The following is a 17,161-nucleotide window of genomic DNA, read 5'->3' as shown; positions in this document are numbered from 1 at the left end:
ATATTTTTGATTTTTGGAATGTAATGAGCTACATCTATTCATTGTGTTCAGAGTTACGATGCAATGCGATTAGTTCTCGTCATATGTGATGCCAACCAAATTGCCTCTGCACTTCAACCAAAATTGCCGAATTTTCCACGGAAGGACTGACTAGGATTGAGTATACTTATGAGTTAGTATGATATATGACAATCGGGATTCTTATTTAAGTACTCAAAGGATGTTCTAACTCAAAAAAAAAAAAAAAAAAGTATAAGGACGAAATGGTCAAAGCATATGTGGTTTAGGGGATAAAAATTCATTTGGTCGAATATTGTTATCTATGTAAACGAATTGTATTTGTTACATGACTAATAGACAGTCAAAACAGTTTAGAACTCGGATCGTCCATTTTCTCTAAATACAAATGTGATTTGACTTTATAATGACTTTTTTTACATGGATAGTTTATGTACAGAAATCTACAAATGAAATTAATCTTAGTCATAACTTGTTCGTAAGAAGAGAAAGGAAGAGAAAACAAAAATCCCCAAACTTATTCGGTTCTTATTTGATGAGAAGAAAGAAAAGAAATACAGAAATGTAGGTGAAATTAAGTTTTTTTTTTTTTTAAAAAAACAACGTAATATACTTTCTCTATATTTTCGATTCTACTTTCTCTCTTATTTCCTTTCCTCTTTTTATATGTTGTTTTACTGCATTTGCTTCATATTTTTGGAACCAACTATTCTTCTCGACGTGTGAAACATAAAAAGTAAATATTTATGATGGAAAACTTAAAAAGTTAACTAAAATTAAAAAATTAAGGAAATCAAATATCACCACGTTCTTCTTCTTTTTTTAGGTTTTTCTTTTCTAAACCTTATCCATCGTCAATTCGTATTTCTAAATTTTGTTGATCATAAATTGAATTGGGTCTCTAGGCCTGCCCTTTCTGATGTCATTTTGTAACGACCCGGATTTTTGACCCAATTTTTTTTTCTAAATATAATATTATTAGAATTATTTTCCTTAATGCAATTTTTTTTTTAAAATACAATTACGCATGCAATATATACAGGCATTCTTTTTAAATTTTTTTCCTACACACATGCGTGCATGCACACTCCTTCTCCTCCCTCACCTCAAACTCCTTTCGTCTCTCCGTCTCCTACTCAATCTCTACTTCCTCCCTAACCCTAAAATCAAGCCTAATTCGTCCATTCCAAATCTCATGAACCCAATCCCATTAAATTCACTCTTATCATCTTCCACCAAAATTTTTCTATAAATACCCCACCCCATTGACCCACGATACTTCCCACACTCCACTGACCAGAAAAGAAGAGAAAAACAGAAGAAACTCAAGCTCCAATCAATTGAGTTTTAGAGAGAGAAAGAAAGAGAGAGAAAAATGGGTTTCATAACTACGCCCAACCGAAAACTCAATTCAACCATCCTGATCACCTCTTACAACCCATAGCATCCCCAAACAAGCCTCAATCCGATCCTAAAGTCTCCCGATCAAAGAACCTGAAGTCTTCTTCCCCAAAATTTAAGATTCGTTTTTAAATCAATTCGATCCGATTCAAGATATTATAATCCTATCCGACCTCTTCTCCAAGTATATTAAGTGTTTATATGCTTAACCCTATGTCCCGAACGAAAAAAATATAATTCACTGCGCGTTTTCTGCCGTATTCACCAATTTAATATTATTTTTGAGCTCGACACTTTATTTATAATTATTTATGAAAAAGATGACCCTTATGATATTTATTTTACAATCTTTCTGATATTAATATTATGAAAAATTACTTAATTGATATTATTTTATTACAGTATAATATCAACTTAGTATAAAATGTATTAATTATATCAGTTTAATTTATCTGGTAGATTGAGTTGATTTTAAACGTTTCGAAACAATTTCGCGACCTTCTGAACACCATTTTTGACACCCAGACGATCTTTTCTAGACTTTTCACACCTCAAAGATCATAACTTGTTAAGATCATATTTTTATTTATTTAATTATCTATTTATTAAATTATTTATTAGTTATCTATCAAAGTTTACAAACGAAAAATCTTTGCGACCTTCTAAACAATGTTTTAACATCCAAACTAATTTTTTCTAGACTCCTTGTATCTCAAAGATGATATCTTGTTAAATTAATTTTTTTTTATTAATTTACTATTTATTGTTATTTCTATAGTGTTTCCAATCAAAATTACTTTACGACCTTATATCCATATTATTAATGCCCGGGTAATTTTATTTAGACTCCTTATATTCCAAGGAGGAAACTTTGTTAACCTCCACATATTTTAATTTATAAAATTATTTATTATCTATTTACTTCACTTTCGGTCACTTTATTTAACGTCTTCATTTAAATTAATTCATCGACTCTCCGAACCCAACTTTTAACACTCAACTGGTTGCATAGGACCTTTAGGACTTTTATTAAGGTCATGTTAATTATTCTAATATTTTTACCTAATTAATGTATTTAATTAGTTTTTAATCAATCTAATTACTTAGAAATAATTAATGAGAGGCTAGAAAAATATTTTTTTTAAATTTTTTTAAAAAGCTCTTACTTATTATCACCTTGGCCACACAAGATTAAGGGCAACGACACATTCATAAAAAGTTGCGTGATTACATTGCTTACTGATTGTTTGTTTATTATTCGATTAATTGTGTGCTGTACCACTGCTTGATTTGAGTGCTAGATTGGACCCTAAAGACATGGGGTGGTATGCGAATAGAATTCATCTAAACGATACTAAGTAATTGATGAATTGTAAAGTTTTATTTTTAGATTGCCTGCAGGAGTGATTTTGAGACATGATAGGATTTGTGATGAGATTGAAACTGGCAAGTGTCCAGTGATGAATTGATTGAAACTGGCATGTGTCCAGTGATGAATTGATAGACTGGCGTGTGTCCAGTGATGATTGTGAAGTGGTATATAAGATAGGCGAACCCTAGTTGTGATTCAGGCATGATAAGCTTTTCCTTTGTTGTAGTTATTGGGGTGCACACTCGGTATATAACTTAGGTGTACCTGCGACAGCAAAGGAAAGTGACCTCATGAGACCGAGCATGACTAGCGGTTGGGGAGGAAAGATCTTGTGGAGAGATCTTAGATTTCACATTAGGTTATGAATAGTAATGAACTGGCTTATGTGAAAAATATCTGTTTGACTTCTTCGATTCAATATTATCTTGTTACCTGCTAATTGTAAAGTAAGAGGGGTAGTTGGGTTGGATTATTCTACTGGGTGATTTATCACTCACGGATACGTCTGTATCCTAGCAAATCGGTTGCTTCGGCGATCAATTTGCCAGTGGGCGCAGGATTCAATGGAGAGGATTCAAAGATGTTGCAGTTCAACACGGAAAGAATATCAGGAACGAAGATCGAGTATGTTTCGGATTTGTATCAAGCCTAGAGTCAACTCTGAAATTAATGTATTTTGAATTAATAAATTTATCTTGTGACTGTAATAGCCAAACTTTATTTTGGAAAATTATATTTATTTAGCAAATTATCTTAAGATTTTATTTTATATTGCTTCCGAAAAATCGGAGTGTTACACATTTGGTTTTGATTTGGGGGTATGGTTCCACAACTAAACAGGTATAGGGGGCCACCTGTTTCAGTGATATTCTGAGAGCAGTCACTTTCTGCATATTGCCAAAGGAGATTAGATCTGTCTCCAATCTTCCTCCGCTCATACCTCTAATGATTGAGAACTAAATGGTTTCTGTTGTTGTTATTGTATTTCGTCAAAACATATTCATAATCCAAATATGTTGATGGAATAGTGAAAAGAAAAGTGGTTACCTACTACTGACTACATACTCACAACAGCGGTGATCTTACATCAACGAGTCCACGTCTGTTATGACAAATGAGTATCTAAATTTGTGAGTACAACATTTTAAATTTTGTCCTAAAAAACACCAAACATTAGTCAAACCACGTCCATCTAACAAACCATACAAAAAACGTAAGATAATTCAACCACGTCCATCTAGAGCCCCACACGAATGTTCTAAATTGTTCATTAATTGTAAGATAATTTTTTGAGCGGTCTAAAAAATCAGCTTGATCGAATTATTTAATTAATTTGGTCAAACGTTTCAATTATTCATTCAAAATCCAGAATCTGAATGTAAAATGAATTTTGAAGGAGAACTAGAGAATCAAACTCTTAACATTTATTCAATTGAGTTGATTATTTACAAGAAAGCCCAAGCAATGCTTTTAAAATTGATTAATGGCTTGAATGATTTGTGTGAGGCTCTATAATAGGTCCAACACACCTATCTTTATTGATACCCAGAGTTGATTGCTAAACGATAGGATAGGACCCAACATAGGACTGTAAGTGAACCAAGCTGCTCGCGAGTAATTTGTGGCTTGGCTCATTTAATAATTGAGCCGAGCTCGAGCTCAACTTTTAGGCTATTTTAGTTAACAAGTCGAGTTAAACACTTGAAAGCACGGCTCGGCTCGCAATAGTTTGGCTTGTGCGTATAGCCCTATATGCTAGGCTCAATTTTTTTTTTTTTGTCAGACGATATACATCAGTTGGTGTTAGTAAGGTGTGTTAGCTAGGGTTAGCACAGGAAGGTCCAGATCAGAAGCTATTTATAACCCTGGCTCCCAAAGCCCCCCCTCTTCTGGGACTCCAACCTTGGTCACCACTGAGAAGAAGGAGACGAGTTACCAATTTATTTAAAAGTCCTATATGCTCAACTCATTTAAAAAGACTTATTTAGTAAATTAACCGGGCTCGGCTCATTAAGAATTTGACTCGTTTACAATCGAACCGAGTTCAAACAAGCATGTCTTAAACAAGTCCGGTGTCGGCTATGGCAGACTCGTACCGACCAACCTGCTTTTTATCAAAAATGCTAGAAACACAACAACTTCCACACAACAATTCACACAACCGCTGACGTCAGCATGACGCCATTGCAAAACGACGTCGTTTTTCTATTTAAAAAAAAAAAAAAAAGTCGGGAACATAACAGCTCTTTCTCCTTTCCCTTCTCCTTCCCCTTCCGTTCCCAATTCGACGATTAACAGAGAAGATTCCTTCCCAGTTCTCCTCCACCACAACCGAACCCCAGCGCTCCCCCACCGCCGTTGACCGCCATCACCACCAGGCTTCTGCGCACTTCGACCACCACGAAGGTTTCTCTCTCCTTGTTTCAATTATTACCCTTAATTGAGTTGATGAAAAAAAACCCTAATTCGAAAATTGGGGTTTAAATTCGAAAATTATTCAATACGTTTCTGTGATACAACTCGAAAATTAGGATTTGTTGGTTAGGATACAACCAGAGATTTATTCAATACGTTTCTGTGATTGCTTGTTGAATCAAAGCAATGTTGATGAACTGATGCTGTTTTGATTTTCCTTGCTGCCGATGTTGTTTTTCGGAGGTTTTTCGGACTTAGCTTGTTCGAAAATGCGAAAATTTGTTTGTCCGAAATTAGAAAGACGGTTTTCTTGCTTTTAGTTGTACTAGTCTGATAACATCCTCATAGTTATTTCCATAGCTTGTTTCTTTTGTGGATGTCTTATTGCCATTTCTAAGAGGATAGTATTCCGTAGTTGTGACTTACGATCTGATGCTTACTTTTATGAAACTTAAAAGTATTTTCCGTGATAATCATGTAGTTGCAAGCAGTGCTAAAGTCAGATTGCGGAAGATTTTCGTTTGCTAATAACTGTAAGACTAAGGTGGACAGCGCTATTTCTTTCATGTTCTATAGCTCATACATTATTTTTTGGGTCATCAAGCTCATACATCCTTCACAATTGATACCAGTTCTTATTCATTTTGTAGGAGGTGCTTGGAGCTGGTGGTGAGTATTTGTTTGGGGACCATTGTCTTAGTCATTGAAGGATTTAACAAACTCCATTAGTAACAGATAACAGTGTTAACCAAAAGTATCCCTTATTCCCCTTCAACTTCAAGTATTTGGTTTTTTGGCAGGAGCGGTTGTTATGTTTAGAGGGCACCAAGGCAGTACAAGTGTAGTGAAGTTTCAGTCCCTATTCCATGAGTTTTGGGGTGGTTTCGGGGCTCAAACAGAGTGATGCTCTGCCCATTTAATTTGCTTCCCATTGGACTTTCAAGGCCAGTCTTTCTCGTGCAGTGTTAGGGAACTCGAAAAGGCGGTGAAAGAGATTGAAGCTATTCAAATGAATCAAAGGCCAAGAAAAATGATCAATTTGTTGTAATTTGGAATATCAAGTTGTAATTTGTTGGAATTAGTTGTAGTATCAAGTTTTAGTTTTGAGAAACCTAACTTTGTATGTAATTGATAATTGTGATGAGAATGGCCCGGCATGGGTTTTAAATTTATTGGATTGTGAATGTTTATATACAATATCTATTTCAGTTTTATCTGATTGTCGTTGTTATTGTAAGTTTTTAACGCAAGACGTCGGGATAGGTCATAAAGCAACGGAACTATGTTAAATTTTTTCAAGGGCTAATCCATGAAAGCGATTACGGACACGACACAATACGAACACAGTTTCAACCAAGTGAAGTTCTATTTTGGCTTGCTTATTTATGGACAGTTTCAACCACTGGTATTTTTTAGCCAACTTGGATAGCAAAAATACTAGACACATAATATTGCAGTGTGTGAAGTGTAAAATCTAGATTCACAAACACCATTGGAACAATAACAGGAATTGAAAAGGGGCATCTGTTCTTCCATTCATTACCAATGGTAGCATGATATTTTGTTACTTGGTTAAACCATGTGGAAAATGCCTCTTCTGTAACAGCTAATGGACATTAATGAAAGCACAACCACAAATAGCTATTTCTTGCCAAAAATTCATTAGGACACGACGTGACATGGATATGGACTACTTGTCAAAAAATCCCCCCAACATTTCTTACTTGCCAAGAATCTTAGTCCAAAACACAACCACAAAACAGAAGGCCATTAAATAAGGTCATGGTCCAACTAAATTTCGATACAAATTAGCCATACATCCCATTCTTTTATAAAGAACTACATCAAAAAAATAGCCAAGGGTATAACCTTGAGAGCCAGCCAAAGGAAACAACGGGGAAAAAAAAGCCAAAACTGGCCAACCTATACTATATTCACCACCTTACAACAAAGCAAAATAGTACTAAGTTTTAAGGTGAATTCAGTCAGCAATATCAATACTAGAATCATGCTAGTGTATTTGGTTCTGGAAAAATTTTGGCATAGTTTCTCCTGTTTTTGGTCCTAGTCCGACGTCGTGCGTCTCAATCAGTACAACAACAACAACAACATCAGGTTAATTGCCAAATTATCCATTCCCAACAAAAACCATAAAACAACAGTCACACAAATAGGTTACAATAGAAGTTAGGTTTTGCAAAACTACAACTTGATATTCCAACAAATTACAACTTCATATTTCAAATTACAATAATTGATCATTTTCTTGGCCTTTAATTCTCTTGAATAGCTTCAATCTCTTTCAACGGCATGTGGTATCTCGAAGTTGTTGAACTGCTAAGCGGAGTCATCTTTGTGCCGATATCTCTCTGTTTGAACTCATGAATCATCTTGCAGCTTTTTCCAAACAAAAACTCTTCTTGAGTAGGAATAAGCAATGGTTGTTCTGGCTCGGGTGTGATATTTCAAAGTGAATCCAAAACAATAAAATAGTCTCTCATCTTTTCAACTTGACGCAATGACCGTATCTTACATGAATTGGATGCATGTAATCAAGCTGCCCTCCCAATCTTCCAACCATAACCTGAGAATAACAATGAGCAATAAGGATAACACAAAAATTACTAGGAATAAAACCACATGACAGCAGAGTAAAAATCCCTCCACTGCTTACATTTTGGGAGTTCGGCTGCATGTAGGTAGGCCTTGCTAGGATAGAGCGATGTTGCGTAACGTATCGGGCTGGCTGCGTCCTAGTCCCCACATGTCCAATTATCTGCAGAAGGAAAAGAAAATCCACTAAGAAAGTTCCTTATGAGGTGATAGTATTGCTTCACACTTAGATCACAAAAAAATCACTTCTCTTTTAGGCATAAAAATTGGTTGCGTAGACTTTACTTCTCCCTTTTGTAAGTGAAGAAAGAGAGCATTATGAGTGTACCATTAGACAAAATCCATGAAGCAGATTTGTCGTCACAGATACTAACAAAAGTAAAGAAATAGGAATGCATGAAAACTACCATCAGCTGCATTGCCATACCATAATAGAGCCAAATAGCCAAAACCAACCAACATCAACTACATTGCCATACCAACCAGTGTCCAAGATGCCAATAATCGACCCAACACCTGACTGACCCTTTGCGAGGATTCAATTTACCACATGAGGCTTTACGTGCAGAAAATCCCAACTTCTTGTGATTTGCAAACTAAGAATTCGGTTAGGAACTGCGTGAATGATGCAGCATAGCCTCCTTTTACGAAAATATTTGCAACAAGAAATCACGAACTTGCGAAAAATAAGGAAGCTACGTAAACTAGAGAAATGCTATTTATTAAATTATTTCAATTTCCATTCTGCATTAGTGAACAACCCCGGGTAAATCTGCATTGGTGAAATAAAAAAAAATTACTAGGCCTAAGAACAATTAGGTAAACAAATTTCTCATTTTTTCAGTACTAGAACACCTGCAATTAGTGCAGCTTGATGGGGGTTTTAATACTGCAGCAACCCTGAAAACCCAGCATGCATAATAGGCATCCATGAGCTTATCAAAATAGTAGGCATCCATGATATTGAATCAAACTAATAGCAGCAGCAGCCAAGAACAAGCTAAGTCCGAAGAACCTCCTCAAAACAACACCAGAAGTAAGGAAAATCAAAACAGCATCAGTTCATCAACATCGATTTGATTCAACAAGCAATCACAGAAACGTATTGAATAAATCTCTGGTTGTATCCTAACTAACAAATCCTAATTTTCGAGTTGTATCACAGAAACGTATTGAATAATTTTCGAATTTAAACCCTAATTTTCGAGTTGAAACCCCAATTTTCGAATTAGGGTTTTTTTTCACCAACTCAGTTAAGGGTAATAATTGAAACAAGGAGAGAGACCTTCGTGGTGGTCGAAGTGCCCAGAAGCCCGGTGGTGATGGCGGTCAACAGCGGTGGGGGAGCGCTGGGATTGGGTTGCGGTGGTCTCCGGTGGTGGAGGGAAGTGGGTTGTGGTGGTCGCCGGTGGTGGAGGGGAACCGGGAAGGGATCTTCTCTGTTAATCGTCGAACTGGGAACGGAAGGGGAAGGAGAAGGGAAAGGAGAAAGCGCTGTTATGTTCCCGACTTTTTTTTTTTTTTAAAAATAGCAAAACGACGTCGTTTTGCAATGGCGTCATGCTGACGTCAGCGGTTGTGTGAATTGTTGTGTGGGAGTTGTTGTGTTTGTAGCATTTTTGGCTTTTTATTGGTCGAAGTTACAATCGTGCACGAGTGTGTAACCCCGTTCAAATAACGACACATGTACAAAACACTAGTCGTTAATGCTGACATTCTCACACGTTCTTATCAGATAGGCCCCTTCTTTCTTGGTTTCTTCTCTTCTCTTCATAATTAAAGAAAATTCCAATCAGAAAAGCCACGGACACTCTCCTATCATACCCCAAACAGAGCACACTCTCTCTCTCTCTCTCTCTCTCTCTCTCTCTGTGTTACTTCACCCATCTTGAACAAAAAGTCTTTCAGAAATCATGGCTGCTGTTGTTGTACTGTGTTTAGTGACGTTCTTGGCCATGGCTGGTCATTCAAGTAAGCTCCTGAAATTTTGTGCTTTGCTGCTGCTTCTTTTTCTTCTATTTTTAAAATTTGGGTCGTTTTCTTAGTAGGTTCTTGATAATTACTTCCATTTGTTTACCCAGTTTCAAAATGGCACTCTCTCTTCTCTTGTGGTAATCTTGAAGCAGATATGGCTGTAGTTCTTTGTATTTTTGGCCTTTTTTCTTTGGTGGGTGTTTTGATCTTTATTACTACTGTACCATATTTTTCCGATTTTAAATCTTAGTTTCTAAATTCAAACCCTGTCATATGAAACCTATCAGAAGCGATGAATCTCTTTATTTTCTTGCTCTGTTTTCTTGTGGGTGTTTGGGGCGTTTACGATAGCCGTAAGAACAGAATTCGGATTGTCGCTAGTTTCAAATTTAGCTTCAGAGCATTAGTTTTGATTTCCATGGATAAACCTTTTGTTTATTTTGGCTTCGGAATTATGATTAATATCCCTAGTGTTTAAGGGGCATGTTTGGGATCCGAACTTTCACATTTTGGAATTCTTGGTAATTGTAAGGAAATTGCAGAATAGATTATGCTGAAATGAATTAATGAAATTGAGAGATTAGCGACACAATCTCATAATCAGCTCTAGAGTAGCTTTTGGATATGCTCCTTTTGCGTGCAATTGAAAAGACTATTTTACCCCGGACATTATTGAAAAACTTATAATTTTATTCTAGGCAATGACAACATTGGTCAAAAAACATTCCACTCTATTCTTCAGAGTATGACCCCAAACAATACGGTGGAAAATCTATGCTGCATACATCATCCACCACATATTCAAATTATACCCCCAACGCTACACTGGAAAGTCTATTGTGCACATATCATCTCCGCATCGTAACATACTTTCTCCTCAATTCTAATCATAATTCAAACTTTAAAAATTGTATAAAAAAAAACCCGACTCCCAAACACCCCCTTATTAGAAGCTGACTTCTCTTAAATTAGATTTTTGAACCTTTTTCCAATCTCCAAGAATCTGAGAATCCAAAAATCTGTTAGTAGGGACTTTTCGCAAACACTAGCTATTGCTTTTTTAAAGTTAAATCTCAAAATATGCTTCGTAGAATTTTTCGCAAACACGCACGTAAGGTAGTAATCTTTCTTGTTTCATCTGTTTCGCAGCTGCGACTTACTGCATATGTAAAGATGGATTGAGTGACTCAGTGCTTCAGACGGACATAGACTATGCTTGTGCAAACGGAGCTGATTGTTCTCACATCCTTCAAAACGGATCTTGTTATAACCCAGTCACTGTCAAGGATCATTGCAATTATGCTGTCAACAGCTATTATCAGAGGAAAAACCAAGTTTCTGGGAGCTGTGATTTTTCTGGCACTGCCATCACCACCCAAGCTGTCCCTAGTAAGTGATAGATACCCTAAATAAGTCAATCTCCTTTCTTCCTCTTCATTTTTGGTAATGCATGATGTCCCGGGCCAGTTTGCGCGCACCTCAGACTAATCCCAAGCCGTTTCATATGCATCAACGTGGGGGTAAGATGGTCCCAAGAGTTGTTGTCAAGGAGAGTTGAACCTGAGATTGACCTTAGGATGGAGCAAACACTTGAGTCCTAGGCCAAGACCATCAGGCCAACCCTTGGGGTTAATCTCCTTTCTTTACTTGATTACGAACTTATGTTTCTTTTCTCTCTGTTATTGTAATTTGCAGACCAAATCTCTGGATGTGTTTATCCTTCTAGTCCCAGGTTTGCATTCTTTTCTCTGACTTAATGGCCTGATCATAGACTTGTCTCCTATGTTACATGGACTAGGGTATATGTATCGGTTGTGAGTATATATCTAAGTCTCTGCTTCATCCAATTTCCATCACTCGGGTTACACCAAAATATTCACAATTTCTTACTTCGTTTATGTTATTTTCTTGGATATATAGTGGTCGTAACTTAAAGCAATTTCATACAAAATTTAGGAGTTTCACGCATAGTTCATAGTAAAAAATCATATAGAAAGATGTGCTTGCTTGGTATATGTCCAAAGTAAAGGTGTCGGACACACCATTACCTGAGCGTCTGACATGGATATTTGTATAAGTAGGAGGATCCTTGTAACATAGCTTGTCTCTTAGAATTATGTTATGTCCATTAGAATCTGTCTTGATGTACTCCAACCACAAAATTGGAACATCGGATTTTTGGGGATGATATTCGTACCTACTTTTCTCATTCTCAAATGAGAGTTTAGTAGTTTAGTCCCATTACTTTGCACTTGTTTCGTACTAAGTGTCCCTTTGGTTGAGTGGTATCCCTCTTGCTTTTATGAAGCTTTTGTGATGAATCATGAATGTGAATGGGAAGCCATCCCCATGGTATTAGCTTATCCGCTCGTATGGGTATGGGGGCTAACGACTTAGCACCTTATCCCCGGACTAGCCAGAGTTGCTGTGTTTGCCAGGATTTCTAATTTCATCCTTCGTTAGATTCAGTGCTGTGATAATACGTGTCATCATTCTGGCAAATATGTATTGCAACGAGAGAGCACAAATCCTGAAACTGTGACTTGACCTCTTAAAATTTCATAACTGAGTTTGAAACCTGTATGCCCATACGTTTTAGACAAAAGCTTAAAGGTGCAGCGAGTCTTCTACCTTCTTCTTCTGCTGTCTAGAGGTTCGGTGTTGCCTTTTGCCTTTAATGGTCCAAAGTTATGTCCATAAAACAATCGCATAGAAGCTCAACTTTGTCACCCAAACACTTTAGCTCTGCCCACACTATAGCTAGGTGCCACTGTGGTAGCAACAGAGGCCAGGCGGTGACAATTGAGAGGTTGTAACTAAGCATCCTTACTCACATGGGAACAGAGGTCAAATGGCAAAGACAAGTTCATGCTTTATAAAATTAAAGGTGAATAGAACAACAAAACAGACAGTCGAAGAAAAAGGCGGAAATGATCAACAACAAAAAAACGTGGAAGACTTGGTAAACCACTGCACCTTTAACTCTAGTCTAAAAGCTTAATTTGTTCTATGTGTGTTTTGACTACTATATAGCTTTAATGGGTTAGACTCTAGATTTTGGATTCTGTTTTTCCTTGTCATTGTCATCCATTCACATCTCAGTCCTCGTTTGCTTTCTTTTGCATGTCGTCATTTTCAAAGAAATACATTTACCGGCGCAATTATCCTACAAACGGGGTTGCATTTAAGCCGGTGACATTTAAACTTATGTGGCACGATTGTGGAAGTTTTGATACTAGAAACAAACAAACCATAAAAGGCCACACCATTCTGTATACAACAGTATCTTTGTATAGCAGCACTTGAACACGAATGTCGATTACGGCTTGAAGTTGCACTTACATGTCTATTGTTGCTGCTGATTAATGTTGCCATATTCTCTGTGATCAGCACGGCAGGAAATACCAGTACAACCCCATCACTCAGCCCATCTACAAGCCCAACAACCCCTTCGGTTTTCGGGCTCGGCCCAACCACAGGAAGTGGAAGCACAACCAACACAAACAACAAGGCCACTGTGACTACTCTCCACCAAAAAACACTCTTGTTTTGGTCTCTCACCCTAACCCTGTTGCTCTCTGGCCCCTTGTTTTCAAGAGCCTGATCGACTTGCGGTTGAGATTTCACCACGATAGCTTAGGTAAAGCATGTGCTTCTTCTGAGGAGTACCAGGGAATCATATGGATACATCTCTCCCCATGCACCAAGGGCTTTTTTTTTGTTGTCTTTCCTTCTTATAGGTGAAAAAATTCTGGGAATTTGATTACTTGAAGTGGGGATGTGGCCTATAAAACTAGGGTAGAACTTAGAAGTAGATTGATCTCTTTCCATTAGGGTTTTCCTTTTGTATCTTTCTACAGAGCTAGAGGCATTAGAAGCTTATTTTGAAGTTTTGTTGAGAATGTGCCTGCCCCATTGATCTACCTTAAGTTAAAGCTTAGTCTATCTGAAAGTTGCTGTGGATGTGATTGGTTACAGTTGGGATGTGTGTGTCTTCCCAATGTACAATTAAAGAAGTATATTGTGTATTCTATATGTTTTTTTATAACTCAAATGTTCGGATCAGCTTATCCGCACATTGACTAATCTTGAAAATCTAATCTCACCATTACTCTCAAGGGGTCCAATTATATGTGTGTTATATCTATGTGCACTGTCTTTCGGTGTTTAGGAGCAAAAAGAATATTGCCGAGAGAAGTAACAAAATCGAGAGAAGTAACAAAATCGATCAACAATATTGCCGAGAGAAGTAACAAAATCGATCAACATCCTTGATTTTATAAGGTCTTATTGGAAAGATGACGGTTTCCAAATGGTTTGGGTTGCTTATCGGATTTTGTTGACTATTCCGATCATAGTTGCTTAGGCTAAGAGAAGTTTTTCGAAGTTGAAATTGATAAAAACTTATCTTCAAACTATCATGTCATAGGAGAGATTAAGTGGATTGGCTATGATATCAATTGAAAATAAGTACTTGGATAAGTTAAAGTATGATAATCTAAGTTCCACTTTTGTGGGAAAAATAAATTTTTGAAAAAGAAGGCAATTTCAAGCTCAAAAATCATGTGTTTACACAAATAATTTTCTTACCAATATGAATCTTGTTTGATAGATCTCATTAAGATCTTTTAAACGGTGCAAAAAAAATTGAAAAAATATTTTTCATTTTCATTATATTTGAGTTTGAAATTACCTTCGTTTGAAAAAAAAAGTATTTTTTGGAAAAGTGGAACACCACCTAATAATTGAAGAATTTGCTTCAAAAAATGCAAGAAGAAGTTATTTTCTTTGAATAGGATCGTGTTAATCATAAAGCACTTTATCCGAGTGATGTAATTCAAGCTAAATGGACAATGGTAGTGTTCGGTTGTCATTTCATTTTTAGTTTTAATTAGTTTAGATTTTAATCATTATCTTGTTTCTTTCTTCAATCATTACCTTATTTCTTCAATTATTACTTTCTCATCTCTCTCTATCTCTCTCCAATCATTACCCCTCTCTTCAATCATTACCATATTTCTCTCTCCACCCACTACCAAAACTAAACTCACAACCAAACAAAGCCAATATAATCTTGTTTTTGTTCTTTTTTTTTTTTTTTTGCTTGTATGTCATAATTTTTTTTTTTTTTATACTTAACACTAGTGGACAACCAAGCAAAAAGTCGAACTTGGGCAATCCAAATATCGGGTCCGGCACTGATGCGACTTGGGTCCCCGCATGGGTAAATGAACATTAACATAGTGGAGGTATTCCACTTTGTACCAAAGCTTCTGCGCAGGTGGATGAAGAAGATTTGGTGGAGGTAGATAGAATCAGGAAGGTGAGGATTATGAGGTTGACCATGTATATGGCTGGGATTGATACAACTTTATTATGGTAAACAGTCATATGTGGACTGTGAGGGACAAGTCGTGTTGGAGGAAAATATGATTTTTGCTGGCTAAAAGGGGAGTATAGAAATTATTTTTCTGAAACATTCTTTTATGGGGCTTAAAAAAAAGAGAAAAAAGAAACAATGCATAGTTAATAGTTCTTTTATAATCAAATTAAGTTAAGGAAGTATCTCATGATTTACTATGAGTTTTCATTTAGACGCATATGAAGATCCTTTACAACGCATACAAAGATCCTCTCGTACATAGCTCGGGTTTTTTTGCTAGTATACACTATAATGAAAATATTAATTTTCTCAATATATTTTGCTAATTCAATTAAGCAATATTAATCGGTGAGAAATAGATTGCGTATGATGTTTGTCTTCGCAAAATATAAAAATAAGATGTATAATTTTAGACCTTCTAGTTTGCATTTTGTCTCAATTTCGTTCTCTTATGACGGAAATACCAATTTAGCCCATGAGTTCCATCAATTCCAATAACACTGTTAGCTACAGAGACAAAATTGAGACGAAATATAAACTATAGGATTGAAATTGCCACAATTAATACTAAAGGGACAAAATTGCGATTTTCATGCAAATTGCGCGTACTATATTTAAAATTTACTCTATATTTTTATAATTTATTGCTCAGGAGAAATGTTACCATTATGCCAATTCACATTTCACAATTGCTCGAAAGAGCGATCTAAAAATGGAGACGGAAGATGGGGATTCAGTGATTAATGAAGGACTCCTTGTGAAAAAGGAATGAACTCGGTTCGAACGAATGACTTCAGCAAATATATCTCAAAAAACCTATTTGCAAAATAGCAAAACTCATCATTTCCACATTTTCTTTTTTCCATAAATAACTTTTTAAAGAAATTTTACTTATCAAAAAAAAAATCTTTTTAAGAAATTCAGAATCATTTCCTTAATGTGTAGCTGAAAATAAATTTCCATTTTTCGAAAACAACCACTTACTAATTTCCCTAAAATCCTAAGCCAAACCAATATACAAGCAAGTTTATCGATGGGTAGCTATACTACCTTGTGAACAGTTCACAATTCTACTTTAGCTATTAATTTTTTCTTCCACAACTTCACCAACATTATCTATTTTACCTAATAACAATTAAAATATACATTTTTTTTCACTCTTCCTTTATCTTTTATCATTTATCATTTATATTTAATTTTCCCTGAGTTTCCTCCATGGCAAAGCAAACCCCAACTGGGACTTCCTTTTTTAGGAAGTTGAAGAACATGAAGTCTCAAACAAGCAAAACCCAGTCTCAAACAAATGAGAAGCTGATAAATTTCCTGCAATAATTGACAAAGAATTCCAAGATTCCTTGACAAAGCTCAGCTCAAGATTCCAAAAGTAGACTAACAGCCACCTCCCAAATTCCACTGAGAAAAACCCTAAATTCGAATTCAAGAAACCTAAAATTCTTCTCTAAATTTCCAGTAATAATTGACCAAGAATTCCAAGATTACTTGACAAAGCTCAGCTTAAGATTCCAAAAGTAGACTATCAGCCACCTCCCAAATCCTACTAAGAAAAACCCTAAATTCGAATTCAAGAAACCTAAAATTCTTCTCTAATCCACCAAATTGAACTCGAAAAAGAGCCCCACGTAATTCATTTCACCCCATTCGAAACTCAAAAGTTGATTATACGAAATTGAGATATTTTCACTTTGTAGAGAGAGAGAGATAGTTGCAGAGAGAAGGGGAGATTGCAAGGGAGGAGAGATAAGAAAATATTATTTTAATACATACCCTATGAATAGTTGTACGGTAGAGATAGAAAAGTACTGTTTTAAATGATAAATATCTAAATTTGGGCTCTGTTTGGAACTTATAGAAAAGAAAAAAAAAAAAGGAAAAAAAAAGAAAAACTGAAGGAAAATGTGAGAAAAATAGAAGAGAAAATTTACTATTTATTAAACTTAAAATTTTTATTTTCTTCTCCATTTCTC

At 35.9% G+C, this 17,161-nt stretch overlaps 2 protein-coding genes and 1 long non-coding RNA gene across 4 annotated transcripts; 2 read left to right on the top strand and 1 right to left on the bottom strand.

Annotated features, from left to right (window-relative positions):
- Positions 1-5,750: 5,750 nt before the first annotated feature.
- On the top strand, positions 5,751-6,418 carry LOC131310565 (uncharacterized). Its single transcript, XR_009195260.1, has 2 exons — positions 5,751-5,875; positions 6,007-6,418. It is a non-coding gene; the product is annotated as an uncharacterized LOC131310565 (long non-coding RNA).
- A 914-nt stretch (positions 6,419-7,332) lies between these two features.
- Positions 7,333-9,734, bottom strand: LOC131309406 (uncharacterized). The gene is made up of 4 exons (XM_058336048.1): positions 9,703-9,734; positions 9,105-9,273; positions 7,881-7,982; positions 7,333-7,790 (listed from the first exon to the last, which is right to left on the bottom strand). Exons 1-4 carry the CDS (start codon positions 9,732-9,734, stop codon positions 7,704-7,706), a joined length of 390 nt encoding a protein of 129 aa, XP_058192031.1. The 3' UTR covers positions 7,333-7,703.
- On the top strand, positions 9,597-13,841 carry LOC131310563 (PLASMODESMATA CALLOSE-BINDING PROTEIN 1-like). Of its 2 annotated transcripts, XM_058337646.1 has the most exons (5): positions 9,615-9,790; positions 10,943-11,182; positions 11,489-11,525; positions 13,184-13,381; positions 13,429-13,841. In XM_058337646.1, exons 1-5 carry the CDS (start codon positions 9,733-9,735, stop codon positions 13,535-13,537), a joined length of 642 nt encoding a protein of 213 aa, XP_058193629.1. In that variant the 5' UTR covers positions 9,615-9,732; the 3' UTR covers positions 13,538-13,841. The 2 variants fall into 2 exon arrangements, with proteins under 2 accessions (XP_058193630.1, XP_058193629.1); XM_058337647.1 differs by having other exon boundaries at positions 9,597-9,790; positions 13,184-13,841.
- The last annotated feature ends 3,320 nt before the right edge of the window (positions 13,842-17,161 follow it).

Source organism: Rhododendron vialii, chromosome 12a, assembly GCF_030253575.1.
Source record: "Rhododendron vialii isolate Sample 1 chromosome 12a, ASM3025357v1".
Taxonomy (NCBI): Eukaryota; Viridiplantae; Streptophyta; class Magnoliopsida; order Ericales; family Ericaceae; genus Rhododendron; species Rhododendron vialii.
The sequence above is the reverse complement of the archived record's forward strand: the minus strand, read 5'-3'. Positions and strand labels throughout refer to the sequence as shown.